The 16,948-nt window shown below is 42.4% G+C and overlaps 1 protein-coding gene across 1 annotated transcript in view; it reads right to left on the bottom strand.

Annotated features, from left to right (window-relative positions):
* The window catches only part of emc10 (ER membrane protein complex subunit 10), a 45,145-nt gene that overhangs the window by 23,158 nt on the left and 5,039 nt on the right, over positions 1–16,948 (bottom strand). Inside the window, exons 2-4 of the mRNA XM_072492269.1 lie at positions 11,008–11,074; positions 9,800–9,912; positions 8,438–8,536 (exon numbers count right to left, since the gene is read on the bottom strand). Of these exons, the coding sequence (XP_072348370.1) occupies positions 8,438–8,536; positions 9,800–9,912; positions 11,008–11,074 (279 nt within the window). The remainder of the gene's footprint in view (positions 1–8,437; positions 8,537–9,799; positions 9,913–11,007; positions 11,075–16,948) is intronic.

The raw sequence follows: 16,948 nt of genomic DNA, 5'->3' as shown, positions 1-16,948 counted from the left end.
CACCAAGGTCTCGCTGAGTATCGACCTCTCTCAATTTACATCCATTCAAATAATTAATCTACCTTCCTATTTCTGCTACCAAAGGGGATAACCTCACATTTACCTACATTATACTGCATCTGCCATGCATATGATCAGTCATTCAGCCTGCCCAAATCCCACTGAAGCATCTCAGCATCCTCCTCAAAGCTCACATCCCACACAACTTTGTATCATCTGCAAATTTGGAAATCCTGCATCTAGTTCCCTCATATAAATCATTAATATATAATGTGAATAGTTGGGGTCCTAGTACAGATCCCTGCGGTACCCCACTAGCCACTGCCTGCCAATCGGGAAAAAGAGCCATTTATTCCAACCTTTTGCTTCCTGTCTGCTAACCAGCTTTCTATCCATCTCAAGACACCACCGCAATCCCATGCTCTTTAACTTTACATATTAATCTGCTATGTGAGACCTTGTCGAAAGCCTTCGAAAGTCTAAATAAACCACATCAACCGGGTCTCTCTGGTCAATCCTACTAGTTACATCTTCAAAGAATTCCAGTAGATTTGTCAAGTATGATTTCCCTTTCATAAATCCATGCTGACTTTGTTGGCTTATAATAATAATAATCTTTATTATTGTCACAAGTAGGCTTACATTAACACTGCAATAAAGTTACTGTGAAAATCCCCTCGTCGCCACATTCCGGCGCCTGTTCGGATATACAGAGGGAGAATTCAGAATGTCCAATTCACCTAACAAGCATTTCTTTCGGAACTTGGAGAAAAACGGAGCACCCAGAGGAAACCCACGCAGACACGGGGAAAATGTGCAGACCCCGCACAGTGACTCAAGCGGGAATCAAACTCAGATCCCCGGTGCTGTGAAGCAACAGTGCTAACCACTGTGCTACCTTGCCACCCTATACCACTATTCAGCAGAGTTAAAGAATACTGGGACCGAGATGAGGAACTTTATCCTGCATCTAATACATACATCAGATCAGCCTCAATCGGTGCAAAATAAAAGACAGCAGTTGGAATTTCTGACATTATATTTTCTGCCTTTGAGGAACACAATAAAAGGTATACATATTGTTTCACAGAGCTTTGTGACACAAGTATGGCCTACTCATGCCCCTGTGCATATGGGAACATTCAATCTCAACACCCAACAGTAAGAATTTATGGGCAGCACGGTAGCATTGTGGATAGCACAATTGCTTCACAGCTCCAGGGTCCCAGGTTCGATTCCGGGCTTGGGTCACTGTCTGTGCGGAGTCTGCACATCCTCCCCGTGTGTGTGTGGGTTTCCTCCGGGTGCTCCGGTTTCCTCCCACAGTCCAAAGATGTGCAGGTTAGGTGGATTGGCCATGATAAATTGCCCTTAGTGCCCAAAATTGCCGACAGTGTTGGGTGGGGTTACTGGGTTATGGGGATAGGGTGGCGGTGTTGACCTTGGGTAGGGTGCTCTTTCCAAGAGCCGGTGCAGACTCGATGGGCCAAATGGCCTCCTTCTGCACTGTAAATTCTATGAAAGCTTTCTGATGCTGCTGATTTACTCTTCCCCTCTCCTGAAGGCATTTATCCACTCTAAGGTTCAGGTGATTAGGTGCCAGTCGCAGTCTAGGATTTTGGTCAATTGGTCATTCTGCAAGTGAGCACCCAAATAATAGCCTCAGATCATTTATCTTTCAGAGGCATCACATCCAAGCCTATTGTTGACCTCTTAGTAGCCCCACACACAAGTACTTTCCCCAAAGTAACTTGACTGCAAGAGTAGGTACCATGGCTAATTTGCCCTCTCCTTCGGCCTCGAGTTGCTGACAATAATTGCCGTGCCTCAACTGCTACGCTGGCTGAGAACAACCAACTCAGTAAAGATCATCAATTGAACCCCTGGCTCAATTACACTTCGGCTTTGCACGTTGACCCATAATTGATGAGCTGTTCAAGCATAACCTAATTAGCCATGTCTGAATCTTTCAACAGCATACAAACAGAGCAGTCCATTCCAGTAAGTGGGCGAGCCAAGGGGCACATTCTACATGCAAGTGAAAAGACCAGCAACCTGATCACCAAGAAGGTGATCAAGATGACCATATCCAGAAAAATATGTGGTACCCAGAAAAGACTGCATGGGAGCTGCAAGTTTCTGGTTTTAATTTAGACGCCTGCCAATATTCCATGCAGCTTTTTCAGAACTAATATGGTCGTGTGGGAGTGATACAGAGTAAGAAAATACAGGATATATCCTGTTAGACATGTGGTCAGCTAAATATATCTGTCTGGTAAACAGAAATACAATTACATCACCCTACTGCGAAGAGAGAAACACGCTGACCTAGTCAATATCATCTTGGAAAAGCCTGTACCCATTTCGCACAAAATAAATCAAGCACCTGGTGTGTCGTGGTTGTTCCAGGTATTACATTTTTGCCCTCTTCTACACTCTCCCAACTCTTGCCAGAATACAGTTCGATGGGCATAAACAACTCCCTTGTAACCTATCAGAGTTAGAAAGTTGAAGCAGGAAGGCTATTAGACTGCAGGCCATGTCCCCAGCAGAGCACGATCCTACCGCCCGAGACCACAAACATGCACTTTCCAGTAGGAGCCATTAGGTAGCAGTCAGGAGTGGCACTGAGGCCAACTCTTGCATTCCAACTGCTGCCTGAAACTGGATCAGCCAACTCAATATAGACGGAGGTCAAACCTAGGACCTTTACTTGATGGGGAACAGGAGCAAGTGATTCAAGTAACTGATTTTCATCTGACCCTGCTCTGCTGATCTGTACTGTGGGGGATGAGAAGAAATTCTGCAGTTACTGGTGCTACCTGCATCATCCTATTAAATAGGAAGAGCAAAATCATACAAATGTTCTGATGAAGAGACCACAGTGAAAAATGCTGACTGCAATGTTTTGGACAGCCAGAGTATATTTATGAGTTTTTAAAAAAAGGTGTAAGCTAAATTTAAAGAGGAAATAAAATATACTGAACAGCTCCTAATTTAAGGCTAGAGTTTTATTTTTGCCAATTGTCTCCCCTTTCTCCTGAGTGTACTGAATGAGGCTGGGGTCTAGTTCAACGGGCACCACTGTTGTTACATTTACCAAATGGCCACTCTCAACATGAGTCCAGCTTCAAGTGCCGGCAGGCCATTGGTATCACAGCTGATCCAGGTCCTGTCCTCCCCAGTCACACAGCCTTTCAAGCAAGGATCACTTTTTAAGTGCATCAGAAACGCAAACCTGGATTGTTTTTTTCCCTCTCCCTCACCCAGGAGCAATTAGATCAATTGTAGCACTCAAAAGTAGGTTCCTTAATACTTGGCAGTACCTTTATCCACTAACTCACCAGGGGAGCTCAATGCACAGGTTTGAAAAAACCCTCGTCTCGGTTTATCCTTTCTTACGATAACTGGTGACTCTTCACCTAGCTTTCTTAATAAGAAATGTTGTGATTGATAGGTGTGTACTACCTTGATGTGCACCTCGCCTTGTTATATGATTGAAGTCATTAGCTGCGAAACACCATTCTTCATGTGTGAGCTTAGGCAGTAGGTTGTGATCGGTTATTCAATCATTGAGGGCTTCACAGGTGAATGCAGTCCCGATGCACCCGATATCCACACTGGACTATATTCCAGCAGGGGGTTTGCTAAATAGCAGTCAGGGTTAACTGGGCTTTTTTCCCTTCTAATTTTGGCTCTTGATTATCACTTTCTTTTAAATCACTCCAACATAGGTAGCTATCAACTCAGCTGCCAAAGCCCCAAGTTCTGGAATTCCCTTCCTAAAATTTTCTACCTCTCTCTCTCTGCTCCTTTAAGATACCCCTTAAAAACTAACGCTTTGACCAATCTTTTGGCCATCTGCTGTAATATCTCCTTATGTGGCTTGCTGGCAAATTTTCTTTTATAATGCGCCTGTGAAGGGCCTTGGGATGTTTTATTACGTTAATGGCTCTAGATAAATGCTGGTTATTGTTGTTCAGCAAATTGAGTGCAGAAGCCTTCTTTAGCAGCTGAACTAATGGTGGCACCCATTGAGATCTGCCAACTTGGCAAAGAAAAGAAGCTGAACCCAAGATGTGTGTGGCTTGGCCGCTACCCGTCAAGGACACGGGCCAGGGCAAATCAGCAATTCCAAAAAGGAGGGTAACTGAATAAGTGTTCTGATGTGCTTTTATTTTTTGCAGCACATTAGAAGAATACACCTTCCCTTTAAGAAATAAACTCCAAATTTATCATTGCCCATTAATACAACAGGCTGACATTTGGCACGGCAGACAATCATTCAAAAGGATTTTTGGGGATTAATTTGTGATACAGACGGGAGGAGAGGAATGAGCTTAGGATAGGAAAAAATATTAAAATACTCCAATCAGGTCCTGGAATGGATCCTAATTGGACTGAATGGCTTTTTCTCTCTCTTGCATACATCTATGTTTGGCAAATGTGCCAGAGAAACACGGTGACTTAATGGAATCTTGTCACTCAAATGTTGACCATGTGGCATTTAGTGAGTGGGAGCAGGTCCGATTATACTGAGGCAGATCAAGAGTTGAGACAAGTGCATGAATGTTGATCTAATCAAAGCCCCACATGAGCATTTAAAATAGAAGTATACAGGGGACAGAGGCCACAGTGAGTGAACAATAATTTGCACTTTCAAGATCACCACCAAAGAATGTTCCGAACAGAAGTTACTGTTCAAGTTACATGATTTTCTTTAAAAAGCCAACGCATGGCATAATCTCGGCCTTGTATTTTTCACCAGCATTTAAAACTGTCTGGACAAAACAGTTTTATTTGCTACACGTACCACTTCCTTTGTGACATAAAGCTCTTTCGTTGCTGGTTTGGATTACTTCATGTGGAACTATCCTAGGTCCCACTCTGCAGCTTCTCAGTAAACCCACAATGGAATGTTCAGACCCTGCTTTGAGTAGTGAGCCACACAGAACGGTCAAGTCTGAGGTTACTTAAATACCGACAAATATTAGCCTGTCGATGCTCGTTGTCGACGGTACTACTGGGCACAGGGCAGCTTGACTGGCACCTGTGAAACCATATTACGACTAACAGTTGAGAAAACATGGGAGGGAGGGTGCGAGAAAGGGAAAAGCAAAATGAATGAGAAAGCAGGGAAAAGTCTTCAGCCAAATCAACTGAAAATGGAAAAACAATAATCTACGTACAGAACTAAGCATTTCGGGTACAGCTCAGACTATTTTAAACATGCTTAAAGCCCAAGAGAGTCACATTTTCAGCTTAACTCAAATAATCATCCGGCTGCTTAAACAGATAGAGGGGAACATGTTCTCAAGGGCTTATCGATTCTTTAACTACCTTAATTAAATATCCCTACAAATCGGTCAATGCATAGAGAAATTAAAACAAGGTTAAACTCAACATTCAGTGCAGTTCCACCTCGCACCTTTATACACATTCACCATTGGGCCTTCTTTTTCTCCATGGCAGTCTCAACCTTGCTACCTGATCCAGTTTTAGAGCTCTTCATATTCTCGCCTTTTACATTTGCCAATTCCGAGCAGCTTAAACTTTCTCAACAATTTCCCTACACGATTTTTGTCCCTTGATGCCTTTTATATTTAGTCTTGCCCGCCCACTTGCCCTTCGGTTATGTGCCATCCCTGGCACCGACCCATGCTCATTGTTAGCAATGCCCAAGTATTTCTTTTTAAATATTCATGTTATATAAATAAGCAGTAGGTACCTTCAGTTTACAGAATACACTATGGTTAGCACTATGGCTTCACAGCACCAGGTTCCCAGGTTCGATTCCCGGTTTGGGCCACTGACTGTGCGGAGTCTGCACGGTTCTCCCGTGTTTGCGTGGGTTTCCTCCGGGTGCTCCGGTTTCCTCCCACAAGTCCCGAAAGACACGCTACAGGTAATTTGGACATTCTGAATTCTCCCTCTGTGTACCCGAACAGGTGCCGGAATGTGGCGACTAGGGGTTTTTCACAGTAACTTCATTACAGTGTTAATGTAAGCTTACTTGTGACAATAATTATTATTATACATTATTCCTGTCACTGCAGCTATAGTGGTACGTCTTAAGTTTTGTAAAAAAAATAATAGGATTGAGATATCTCTTGGTTCAATTGATAAATCAAACATTATATGAAACTGGAGAACATAATCACCTGGATAGAAATAAATAGAACCCAAAGCAACATTGAATCTCATTGTAACCATTTTTCTCAGTTTGGTGGCCCATTTTTGCTGTGCGAAACAGCGAACAGCTTCTTCTATTATCTAGTTACATGGTTCAACATACCGTTGAAAATGCAAGTTCCTATTGATCCGCAAGGACAGGAATTGTAAGGAGTAAATGGGTTTTTAGGCACATGTACAAGCCAGAGACTACAATGTTGCAGCCTTTCTCTAAAACAGTCATCTCTAATAAGGTTCTATGCCAGCAGAAAATCTTCGTAATATCTGCCCAATACTTGCAATGATCAAATTTGTTGTACCCATTGACACAAACACAAAAGTCAACGTGAGCACAACGCATATATTCATCGTTACTTCAATATGTCTTACTGCAAATGTTTCTTCAATGGAAACCTTGGTGTCCAATTGTAAAAGGACAACATTGAGAAGCTTAACAGTAAACAACATTTTTATGTACTTTTCTAAAGTAGGAAGTGAGGGGGAAAACATTGTTTAAGAATAATGCATCAAAGTGGCATTTCATATCATGTCTAAATTCATGGATTTTGCCTTTTTAAAAAAAATTTTTTTTTAAAGAGTACCCAATTCATTTTTTCCAATTAAGGGGCAATTTAGCGTGGCCAATCCACCTAACCTGCATATCTTTTGGTTGTGGGGGCAAAACCCACGCAAACACGGGGAGAATGTGCAAACTCAACACGGACAGTGACCCAGAGACGGGATCGAACCCAAGATCTCGGCGCCGTGAGGCAGCAGGGCTAACCACTGTTTCACCATGCTGCCCGGAATTTGCCATTTCAAAAGCCTACCACTTTGCTACTAGAAAATGGAGGGAGCGAGAGGAGCAAACAGAGAGTATCTTAGCATGCCAATATTAACTAAGCAACTATATTTAATCTGTGTGGCAATCCACCGATATCCTGCCGGCCAATGGAAAACTCTATTTGGACATGTATTTTCTTTCAGTCTTTTTCTATTGCAGTTTGTGAACAAGGGTGTGAAATTCACACAAGTGTAACAGCTTTGGTCTGTGATTTGTTACCTTTGGGAAGGTGACAGCAACACCAGGAATGCCATATACAAGTTCAGATTACCAGCAGCCAGACATGAACCAGCAATAAATTCTATAATTGAACAACCTTCCACTTCACTCAACAATCCCAGATCAAAATCCTTACTTCAAAATGAAAACTTCCAAAATATATAGAAATGATCCCTTTTTGCAGCCTTCTGACAATATTCTTCCATCCCTATTATTTGGCACATTAGAAATAGAAACACATTGAGCATGTTGGAATTTTAACAATAAATTTACTTCATTTGTAGACCACGTTTTCCCTGACTCTGACAGTGATTCTAAGAGTCCTGGAGCCTATTCCAGTATTCAGTGAGATCACGGCTCAGCTTCACATACCCTCCTTTGCGTCTATATCCCTTAAGGCCTATGGTTAACAAAAACTATCAATCTCAGATTTCAAATTAGTAACTTTCCATTATCAATTATCATTTGCGGAAGAGAATTCCATACTTCCACCACCCTTTGCGTGCAGAGCTCCACTCCTGAAAATTTTGATTTTCAGGCTATCTCCCATAGTCCAAGATGCTCCATCAAGGGGAAAAAGCGTCTTTCCATCTACCTTATCAATTTCCCTTAATTCTTTGAAAACTTCAATCAGATTCCCCTGAACCTTTCAAAGGCAAGTTTGTTTAAATAGTCAGAGTGGTCTATTCAAATCTCAGCCTAAAACATGACAAAACAAGTTATTTTTCTATCTTTATACTTATCATTTATTTTTCGATTAAGATACTGGCAGCAAACCTCTGGGGCTGGAATCAAAATCCAGTCCAGGCTCATCAGTGAAAGGTTACTTAGTTTGCTGGCCGCAGAGTATGAAGCAGAATTAATTTGGGTAGCCTCAGATCATCTCCTAGTGGGTCGCCATAGTTACCCAAGTTTAACACCAAAAGATTAACCTTACTCAAGACATGTTGTACAATTGAACGTGGTTGGGGAGACACGGTGCCAACACGCAGTGATTCTTTAAAAACTATATCCTACTTCACAGGGAGCCTCACTGAAATGGAAAACATCTCAATTTTATAAAGGTCCTTCGGGAAATGAGCTACAACAGGAGTTCACAATTCAAGCAGCCCCAGAGAATATGTATCTTAAAACAAAACCCTATAATCACATTCTTCTCACTTCTTGGTTGAATGAAGTGTGTCTACTTTTTCTGGTACTTACTACTCGAACAAAAGATGACACATAATCTGAAATCGAGCTTTCGCTACCCAGTTTTCTTGGGATCCTGATCCGGTACAGTCCATCTGTACTAGCCATATCCTATCAGAAATGGAAAAGAGACATTGATCATGGATAGATAGGATCAGCAATCTCCAAGTCTGTATAACTAACATGGGTGGACAAATCTATCATTCCCATCAAATAGGCTTCATTGATTATCAGTGTTGTAACTAGGCTTTCAATGTACTTCTATAAATAAATGTCCCCACAGTCCCAGAGGACCATAGGCTGCTTTCCTCTTTGAGAGCTGACTGGTGGTGCTTTAACCCGAGGATCTCCACACCTCAGGCGAGGGGCAGGGTTGAGAAGGTGGGGCCTTCATGGATAACCTCAGCCGGTACGGAATTGAACCCGAGCTGTTGCCATTGCTCCGCATCACAAATAAATTGTCCGGTCAACTAAGCTAACTGACTCCCTCAATGTACTTGTATAACAGGTTTGAAAGCATTCATCACCCACCAGATGTTGCAGTCTGCAGAACACACCAATAAATCATCATAACATTTGGAGAATTTAAGGACATGAGAAATGCAAGGAGTCATCCAGTCCTTCAAACATGCTTGATTTCATTACTATTATAGTTGATCATCTACCACAACTCCACTTTTCCATACTTTCCCCATATTTCTCAATTTCCTTAGAATCCAAAAACCTTGTCAATCTCAGTCTTGAATAAACACAGCAAGCGGGCATCCACAGACCTCTGTAAACACAAGCGGGCATCCACAGACCTCTGTAAACACAAGCGGGCATCCACAGACCTCTGTAAACACAGCAAGCGGGCATCCACAGACCTCTGTAAACACAAGCGGGCATCCACAGACCTCTGTAAACACAAGCGGGCATCCACAGACCTCTGTAAACACAGCAAGCGGGCATCCACAGACCTCTGGGGTAGAGAATTCCAAACATCCAGATCTTTTCCAAGTGAAGACATTTATCATCTCAGTCAGGAAACAGATATGAAAAACAAACTATAATCTCACTGGCTCAAATCCTGCAACTCCCTAACAGCACCGTGGGTGCATCTACATCACCGTGGGTGCATCTACATCACATGGACTACAGCGGTTCAAGAAGGCTGCTCATGACCACCTTCTCAAGGGTAATTAGGGATGGGCAATAAATGCTGGCCTGGCCAGTGATGCCCATATCCTGTGAAAGAATAAACAAAAAAAAAATTAAAGATCAATTTTCTTTTGGTTAAAGATACCTTGGAGGTTAACTTTGAAACAATTGCTCCACCACAAGGTTCGGAAGTGTACCTGTGATGCAGGAACATGGGAATAAAACACTACTTACTCGGAGCTTAATCCTTTCATCCTCTGTCAGTTGCGTCTGAGTTAGCGTGAGAGTGTTTTCTCGACCTGGTCTCCACAGGAACGTACCCCTCTTTTTATACTGAATGCTATCATCTACAACGATAAAACACGCCTTTATTGTTCTCTGAGGGGCACTAATGTAAGAGCATCTCAACATCTGGAAACATGATTTCAGTTTATTGTCCGGGACCAACATGGAGAGGAAACACTGATCAACAATCAGAAGCAATAATGCTGATTCAGTTTTTCCCTCGTTAAATGGAGCAGGAAAACAAATAATGTAAATGTTACCACCGTCCCAGAGGGCCTCCCCTTTAAGAGCTGACTGGTGGTAATTTAACCTGAGGGTCTCCACAGCTCAGGTGAGGGGCAAGGTTGAGAAGGTATGGGACTTGAACCCACGCTACTAGCATTGCTCCATGTTATGACTCATAGAACTTTAAGAGCCGGTGCAGACTCGATGGGCCGAATGGCCTCCTTCTGTACTGTAAATTCTATGATCTATGAGTACAGGAGGCCCTTCAGTTCAGAGAGTCTGAACCAGCTCTTTTGAAGAACAATCTGGTTATCCGGTACCATTATCTCACTCATTCCCCATACACCTGCATTTTTTGATCTCCATGTATTTATTCAATTCTCTGTTGAAGGCTATTTTTGCATGCATATCCACCTTTCTATCAGACGATGCAATCCAAACCCCCACTATTTGTTGCATATGGGCAGCAGTGTAGCACAGTGGGTAGCACTGTGGCTTCACAGTGCCAGGGACCCGAGTTCAATTCCCAGCTTGGGTCACTGTCTGTGCGGAGTCTGCACGTTCTCCCTGTGTCTGCGTGGGTTTCCTCCGGGTGCTCCGGTTTCCTCCCACAAGTCCCAAAAGCCATGCTTTTGGTGATTTGGGCATTCTGAATTCTCCCTCTGTAGGAGATTTTCACAGTAACTTTGTTGTAGTGTTAATGTCAGCCTTGTGACACTAATAAAGATTAAAAAGGCTTTTCCTTCAGTTACCTTGGGTTATTTGGGCAATTATCTTAAATCTGTAGGCTGTAGTTAGCAACCTTTCAGCCATTGGAAACAATTTGATGTAAGATGGCCTAACGCATGCCTCAATGACATCGACAGGGAAGTTTTCCACTTGGGAAACGATACTCGTTTGAAAATCAGTTCTAGTCAACCCTTTAGGCTTACCAAATTCAAATGAGTGGTCAAGGGGCACAGATAGTCCTGCAATTTCAGACTCTAAAACATCTCCGGGCTGAAAGAGAAGGAAAACAGAAATTACTGGTTGTGCACCACTGCAGTATTAGAGAATGTTACATACCTATTCTGTGCTTAGTAACAGCAGCGTCAAAGAAAGCAAATGGCTCCAATACTACACAACAACCTTGCTCAAATTTAATTCAGCTGATTTAGAAATTGAAGTGGTGGAGACATTGGAAAACCACAGTTCACAGCATTATCAAGGTTTCAGAAGGAATGGAAGAGTATACACTGAACGGATGGCATCCAACATTGAATTTAACAGCTTCAATAGTAAGGGTGAAAGCCAAGGTAGTGTGATATGGTACGAATTAAGTAATGGCATGATGGGAAAATTGGTCAATGGGAAGACTGGTCAAAAGGTTTGATACAATATAAGAAAGGCTGAAACTACTCATCCCAGCTCACCAGGCCCATGTAAAGAATGCTGCTCTAACCATTTTCAGACTAGTATGGCCGTAGGCCAACTCTGCATAACTTGAAGTCTGAAAAGATCAGCGAAGGTCGAGCCATTCCAAAACACCGGACCTCGGCAACTCCTGATAAAACTAACTCGTCATAACCCAGGGCCGTAGGAATTTAAAACAAGATAAGTTCAGGAAGAAACAAGTCTATTCCGACCTTTCAATGTTCCCTCCAAGGACTAAATAATGGTATGAGTGACATGACCAAACATGGTCTAGTCTATGCTTCCATTTGTATTTCCGATCAAACTCCTGACTATACTGTTGTCACATAATCTTGATAATGATAATGTATAAATATTGAGCTAATTCTCCACAAAAGCGCGGAACTTGTGAAAGACTCAGCAGTTTTGTTGACTGCTCTCTGACTTCAAGTTTCAGCCATTACTGCATGTAGTTGTTTTCGAAAATAAAGCTTGTTATTCTGTCTTAACGAGTGTGTTGAATCTTTCTACTACAGAAGCGGGAAAATATTGACTTTGACAGTAGGAAATTGGGTACTCTAAATGTTTTTATTTTTTTTAAACAAATGGTAAAATCCATGAATTTAAACGTGATATGAAATGCCACTTTGATGCATTATTCTTAAACAATGTTTTCCCCCTCGCTTCCTACTTTAGAAAAGTACATAAAAATGTTGTTTACTGTTAAGCTTCTCAATGTTGTCCTTTTACAATTGGACACCAAGGTTTCCATTGAAGAAACATTTGCAGTAAGACATAGCAAAGTAACGATGAATATATGCGTTGTGCTCACGTTGACTTTTGTGTTTGTGTCAATGGTTTTGTATTTGTTGCAAGTATTGGGCAGATATTATGAAGATTTTCTGCTGGCGTAGAACCTTATTAGAGATGACTGTTTTAGAGAAAGGCTGCAACATTGTAGTCTCTGGATTGTACATGTGCCTAAAATCCCATTTACGCTTTACAATTCCTGTCCTTGCGGATCAATAGGAACTTGCATTTTCAACGGTATGTTGAACCATGTAACTAGATAATAGAAGAAGCTGTTCGCTGTTTCGCACAGCAAAAATGGGCCACCAAACTGAGAAAAATGGTTACAATGAGATTCAATGTTGCTTTGGGTTCTATTTATTTCTATCCAGGTGATTATGTTCTCCAGTTTCATATAATGTTTGATTTATCAATTGAACCAAGAGAGTGTAGATGGGCTTTAGTGTGGTTTCACAGGTCGGCGCAACATTGAGGGCTGAAGGGCCTGTACTGTGCTGTAATGTTCTATATCTTAATCCTGTTATTTTTTTTACAAAACCTAAGACGTACCACTATAGCTGCAGTGACAGGAATAATATATAATAATAATTATTGTCACAAGTAGGCTTACATTAACACTGCAATGAAGTTACTGTGAAAAGTCCCTACAGAGGGAGAATTCAGAATGTCTTCAGTCAAACCTCCACCTCCAGTAGCAAAATAAAAATGCACTAAATGACCCGAGGGGAATTGCTCACACCCATTTCAAATCAATTATGGCAGTGCGCACTCAAAGGAAGAGTTGCATTTATATAGTGCTATCAAATCTTACAAGCCCATCTGAAAGGGGTCTCGATTTATCATTGACAACCTCTCGGACAATGCAGCACTCTCTCAGTACTGAGATTTTATGCTCCAGTCTCTGTAATGGGACTTGAACCTACAACCTTAAGAGGAGAAAGTGGAACCCACTGAGTTACAGCTAAACACCAATGTGAAACCAAAGCGCCTAAATACTTCTCCACTGCTCTGCTGAGTTAAGGGATTTTAAAGATGTTGTCTTATTATAGCTGTTAAAAGATGAGATGGAATGATTGACATTGCTGTTGATGTAGTGCAGGATGATAGTGATCTGTAACAGCAGGCAATGGTTTTATTTTGCAATGGATGCTTTTAAGATATTGTATTCACCCAGCAGTACAACTGCAGACTTTGCATTTACAACCAAGCCCGTGTTTAGAGAAAGTATTATGAGCTGTATAACACGATATGTGATGAATTAAAAGCATCAAACATGCATATCGGCACCAGCATTAGAAAGGAATGCCCGAGACCAACTATTTCTATAGATTTACTACCAACATGCTAAAGAAGCCTCTAGACGGCGCACTGCTACCTCATTGTAAATAATAACATTTCAAATTAAAAGTCGGCTTCTGGCAACTATTCACATTTACAAAATGGGCCTGCACTTTACAATCAAAGTGCCTTTTCCTTGGAGCCAAATACGTTTGGAAGAATTGAAAGATTTCTGCCGGGTTCCAAGCTTACCCAAACCTCGACAATACTGAACAACACGGACTGTGAGGTTATATCTGTCATTAATGCAGATGCATCAGAAATTAGATGCAGTAAACCACAGGCTGACGGCACGTGGCACATATTATACTGCAGCTGTGGCAGAAACCTGCAGCTTCTCTGGGAGCAAGTGCACCACTAATTTTATTTATGTCTCATTTTAAGCACCCTTTCATAATCGGTGACAAAAACATTTCAGATAGCTCCAATTAAGAATTCTGCTTCTCAGATCTCCAAGTCTAGGTGAGGGTAATGAGGAATAAAAGAGGGAAAGCTGACACTGTGCGGTACGGGAGATTTGCACGTTGTCGTTTTACTGCTAGAACCTAGATTTGAATCCAACCCAGGTGGCTGACTGTGAGGCCAGTATTGGCGAAGGAGATCAGGGGGGTTATCCCTGGTGTCCTGGCCGAAATTTAATACCTCCGTCAACGTCAAATAAATTAGCTGGGCTCGTCACATTGCTGATTGTGGGATCTTGCTGTGCCTAAATTAGCTGCGCAAAACCTACATTACGACAGTGGTTACGTTCAAAAATACTTCACTGGTGGCAGCACAGTGGCGCAGTGGTTAGCACTGCTGCATCACGGTGCCGAGGTCCCAGGTTCGATTGCGGCTCTGGGTCACTGTCCGTGTGGAGTTTGCACATTCTCCCCGTGTTTGCGTGGGTTTCGCCTCCACAACCCAAAGATGTGCAGGGTAGGTGGATTGGCTGCGCTAAATTGCCCCTTAATTGGAAAAAATGAATTGGGCACCCTAAAATTTAAAAAATACTTCATTGGTTGTAAAAAGCTTTGGCATATCAGGGAGTCATGAATGGCATTATAGAAACTCGCGTCTCATTCTTTCTTTGACATGCACCATCAGGACAGAGTAGGAGGAGTTCTCCTCTGTGACAGGCCGTCCCCATACCAACACTGGGGCAAAAACATGCTCCTGACATCCGAAATTCTGCACTTCTGAGATCAATGCAATGAGAATCCTCATCAGAGCGATTCAATCGGGGCCTCAGAAATTCTTTTTTTTAAATTTAGAGTACCCAATTATTTTTTCCAATTAAGGGGCAATTTAGCGTGGCCAATCCACCTATCCTGCACATTTTTGGGTTGTAGGAGTGAAACCCACGCAGACAGGGGGAGAATGTGCAAACTCTACACAGACAGTGACCCAGAGCCGGGATCGAACCTGGACCTCAGCGCCGTAGACAGCAGTGCTAACCACTGCACCATTGTGTTGCCCCTCGGAAATTATTCTAACCCACGCTGTTTGTTAGACTTGTCTCGATCGGCTTCTAACATTTTTTCCCATGGATTCAAATGTTACTGCTGGTGCTGTCAAGAGGACAGCAATAATAAAAGCTAGCCATCTGGAAACTGGATAGCTCAGTTCAATTGAACCCTGAACAGGATCCAGACTGGTGGAGCAGCCGGAGTGCTTGCAGACACTTCTTAACAGCTGTAAGCCACCACGTGAATACTTGAACTTTGATTTTCTCTTCTGGTCACCCTAGTCTAAATTTCTCCTCTGCTGGAGGTATGTTGGGGATACACGGGTGACAGCAAACTTCTGGTAACTGAGTGGCTTTTCCTCACGGACTGCACTAGGCAGTGGATGGGGGTCAGTTGTTTGGCGACATGCGATATCACAGCTGACCACAGTTCTGTCTTCACATGATGTCTACAGAAATACTTTTCCGTGAGTGTGCAACGAGGAGAAACCCATGGTGATTTTGTTACTCTTTAGCCTAAAATATGTGGGACAAATAAACTGTAATGTCTATTGCCATTCCAACAGAGGTCAGGATCCAGATTTGGGCTTGGGACATTATTAGGTGACCTGGATGCGGGTGTGGGTCAGTTCCTCAATGGACAGTGAACATATTGACAGAATTGGAAAGATTTGCTACTGGAGTAAAAATGTCATCTATTTAAAATGACTAAATGTTGTCAACATTAGGATGGAGAATAGAAATTATTCATCATCGCTTGGAAAATCCCTTAATTATAAAGTACATTTCCCCACTTTGAATATTGCTTTCAGTAACTGGAGACCTGAATGGAGCCAAAGTCAATACTTCAGCCCAAGCACGAGGTTCCCTTTGCTTTAACTCCACAATATGTCCTCACACAGAGCAAGACCATCCTGCACAGGGACAATTCCCCCCAGCAGCCATTCTAAAAGCTCGGTTACCATAAGTATGGGCGGGTCCCCAAAGGGAAAGGTGAGCATTCAATCCACTGCATCACCCAAAAGCATGATACTTACAACTGTTAATCAAATCAGCTCCAACCCAAAAACACCAACTCAAATTAGTTAGAGACAAATTTGCAGAAAAGCAGATAATTAATATATCACGCAAAATGTAGTTTCACATTTCTTGTTTCAGTTCCAGTGCAACCTCAGTGTCAAATCTCCCTTCCAGAAGACTCCCCAGACCCTTTTCCACCCCACCTCCCTTTAACTCCTGCTTGCTGTCAATTGCACAATATTCATTCTGAATGACTAAACACCTATTGAAATGTTAAAAAAAAACCACAAATGCTGCTGCACCATGCAGCTCATTAACACCTGCATGTTAGGGAGTTTGGTGGACAATTTCAGCCAGTAAATAATTCAAGATGCATTTCTGCTACCCATTTCAAGAGTACTACACAAGGCGCCGTGCGTTGCCCAAGAAAGAGCACAACTGCGTCTTCATGGGTTTCTTCTGGGATCTCTGGATTGCTCCCACAGTCCAAAGATGTGCAGGTAAGGTGGATTGGCCATGATAAAATTGCCCCTTATTGGCCAAAGGTTAGGCAGGGTAACAGGGATAGGGCAGGGGAGTGAGCCTACGTAGGGTGCTCTTTCAGTGGGTTAGTGTAGACTCGAAGGGCTGAATGGCCTCCTTCTGCACCAGAGGGATTCTATAGGTAATACAGTGCTTTGGGCAACAGCTGGGTTTGCACAGGATCCCCAACACATTGGTATTGCAGGCAATCAGCAGGAAAAGCAGCAGCTAATTGGCTGGTCGAAAGATGGTTATGGCCTTGACTGTTAATTAGCCTGCAAGCTATTCCACGATTTCACAAAGTTCTTTATGAGAAAAGTGCAAAAACAATTAGAAATGAGAAT

The sequence above is a fragment of the Scyliorhinus torazame genome, chromosome 29, assembly GCF_047496885.1.
Source record: "Scyliorhinus torazame isolate Kashiwa2021f chromosome 29, sScyTor2.1, whole genome shotgun sequence".
Lineage (NCBI taxonomy): Eukaryota > Metazoa > Chordata > Chondrichthyes > Carcharhiniformes > Scyliorhinidae > Scyliorhinus > Scyliorhinus torazame.
Note: the sequence above shows the minus strand (reverse complement) of the source record. Positions and strands in the feature narration are given on the sequence as shown.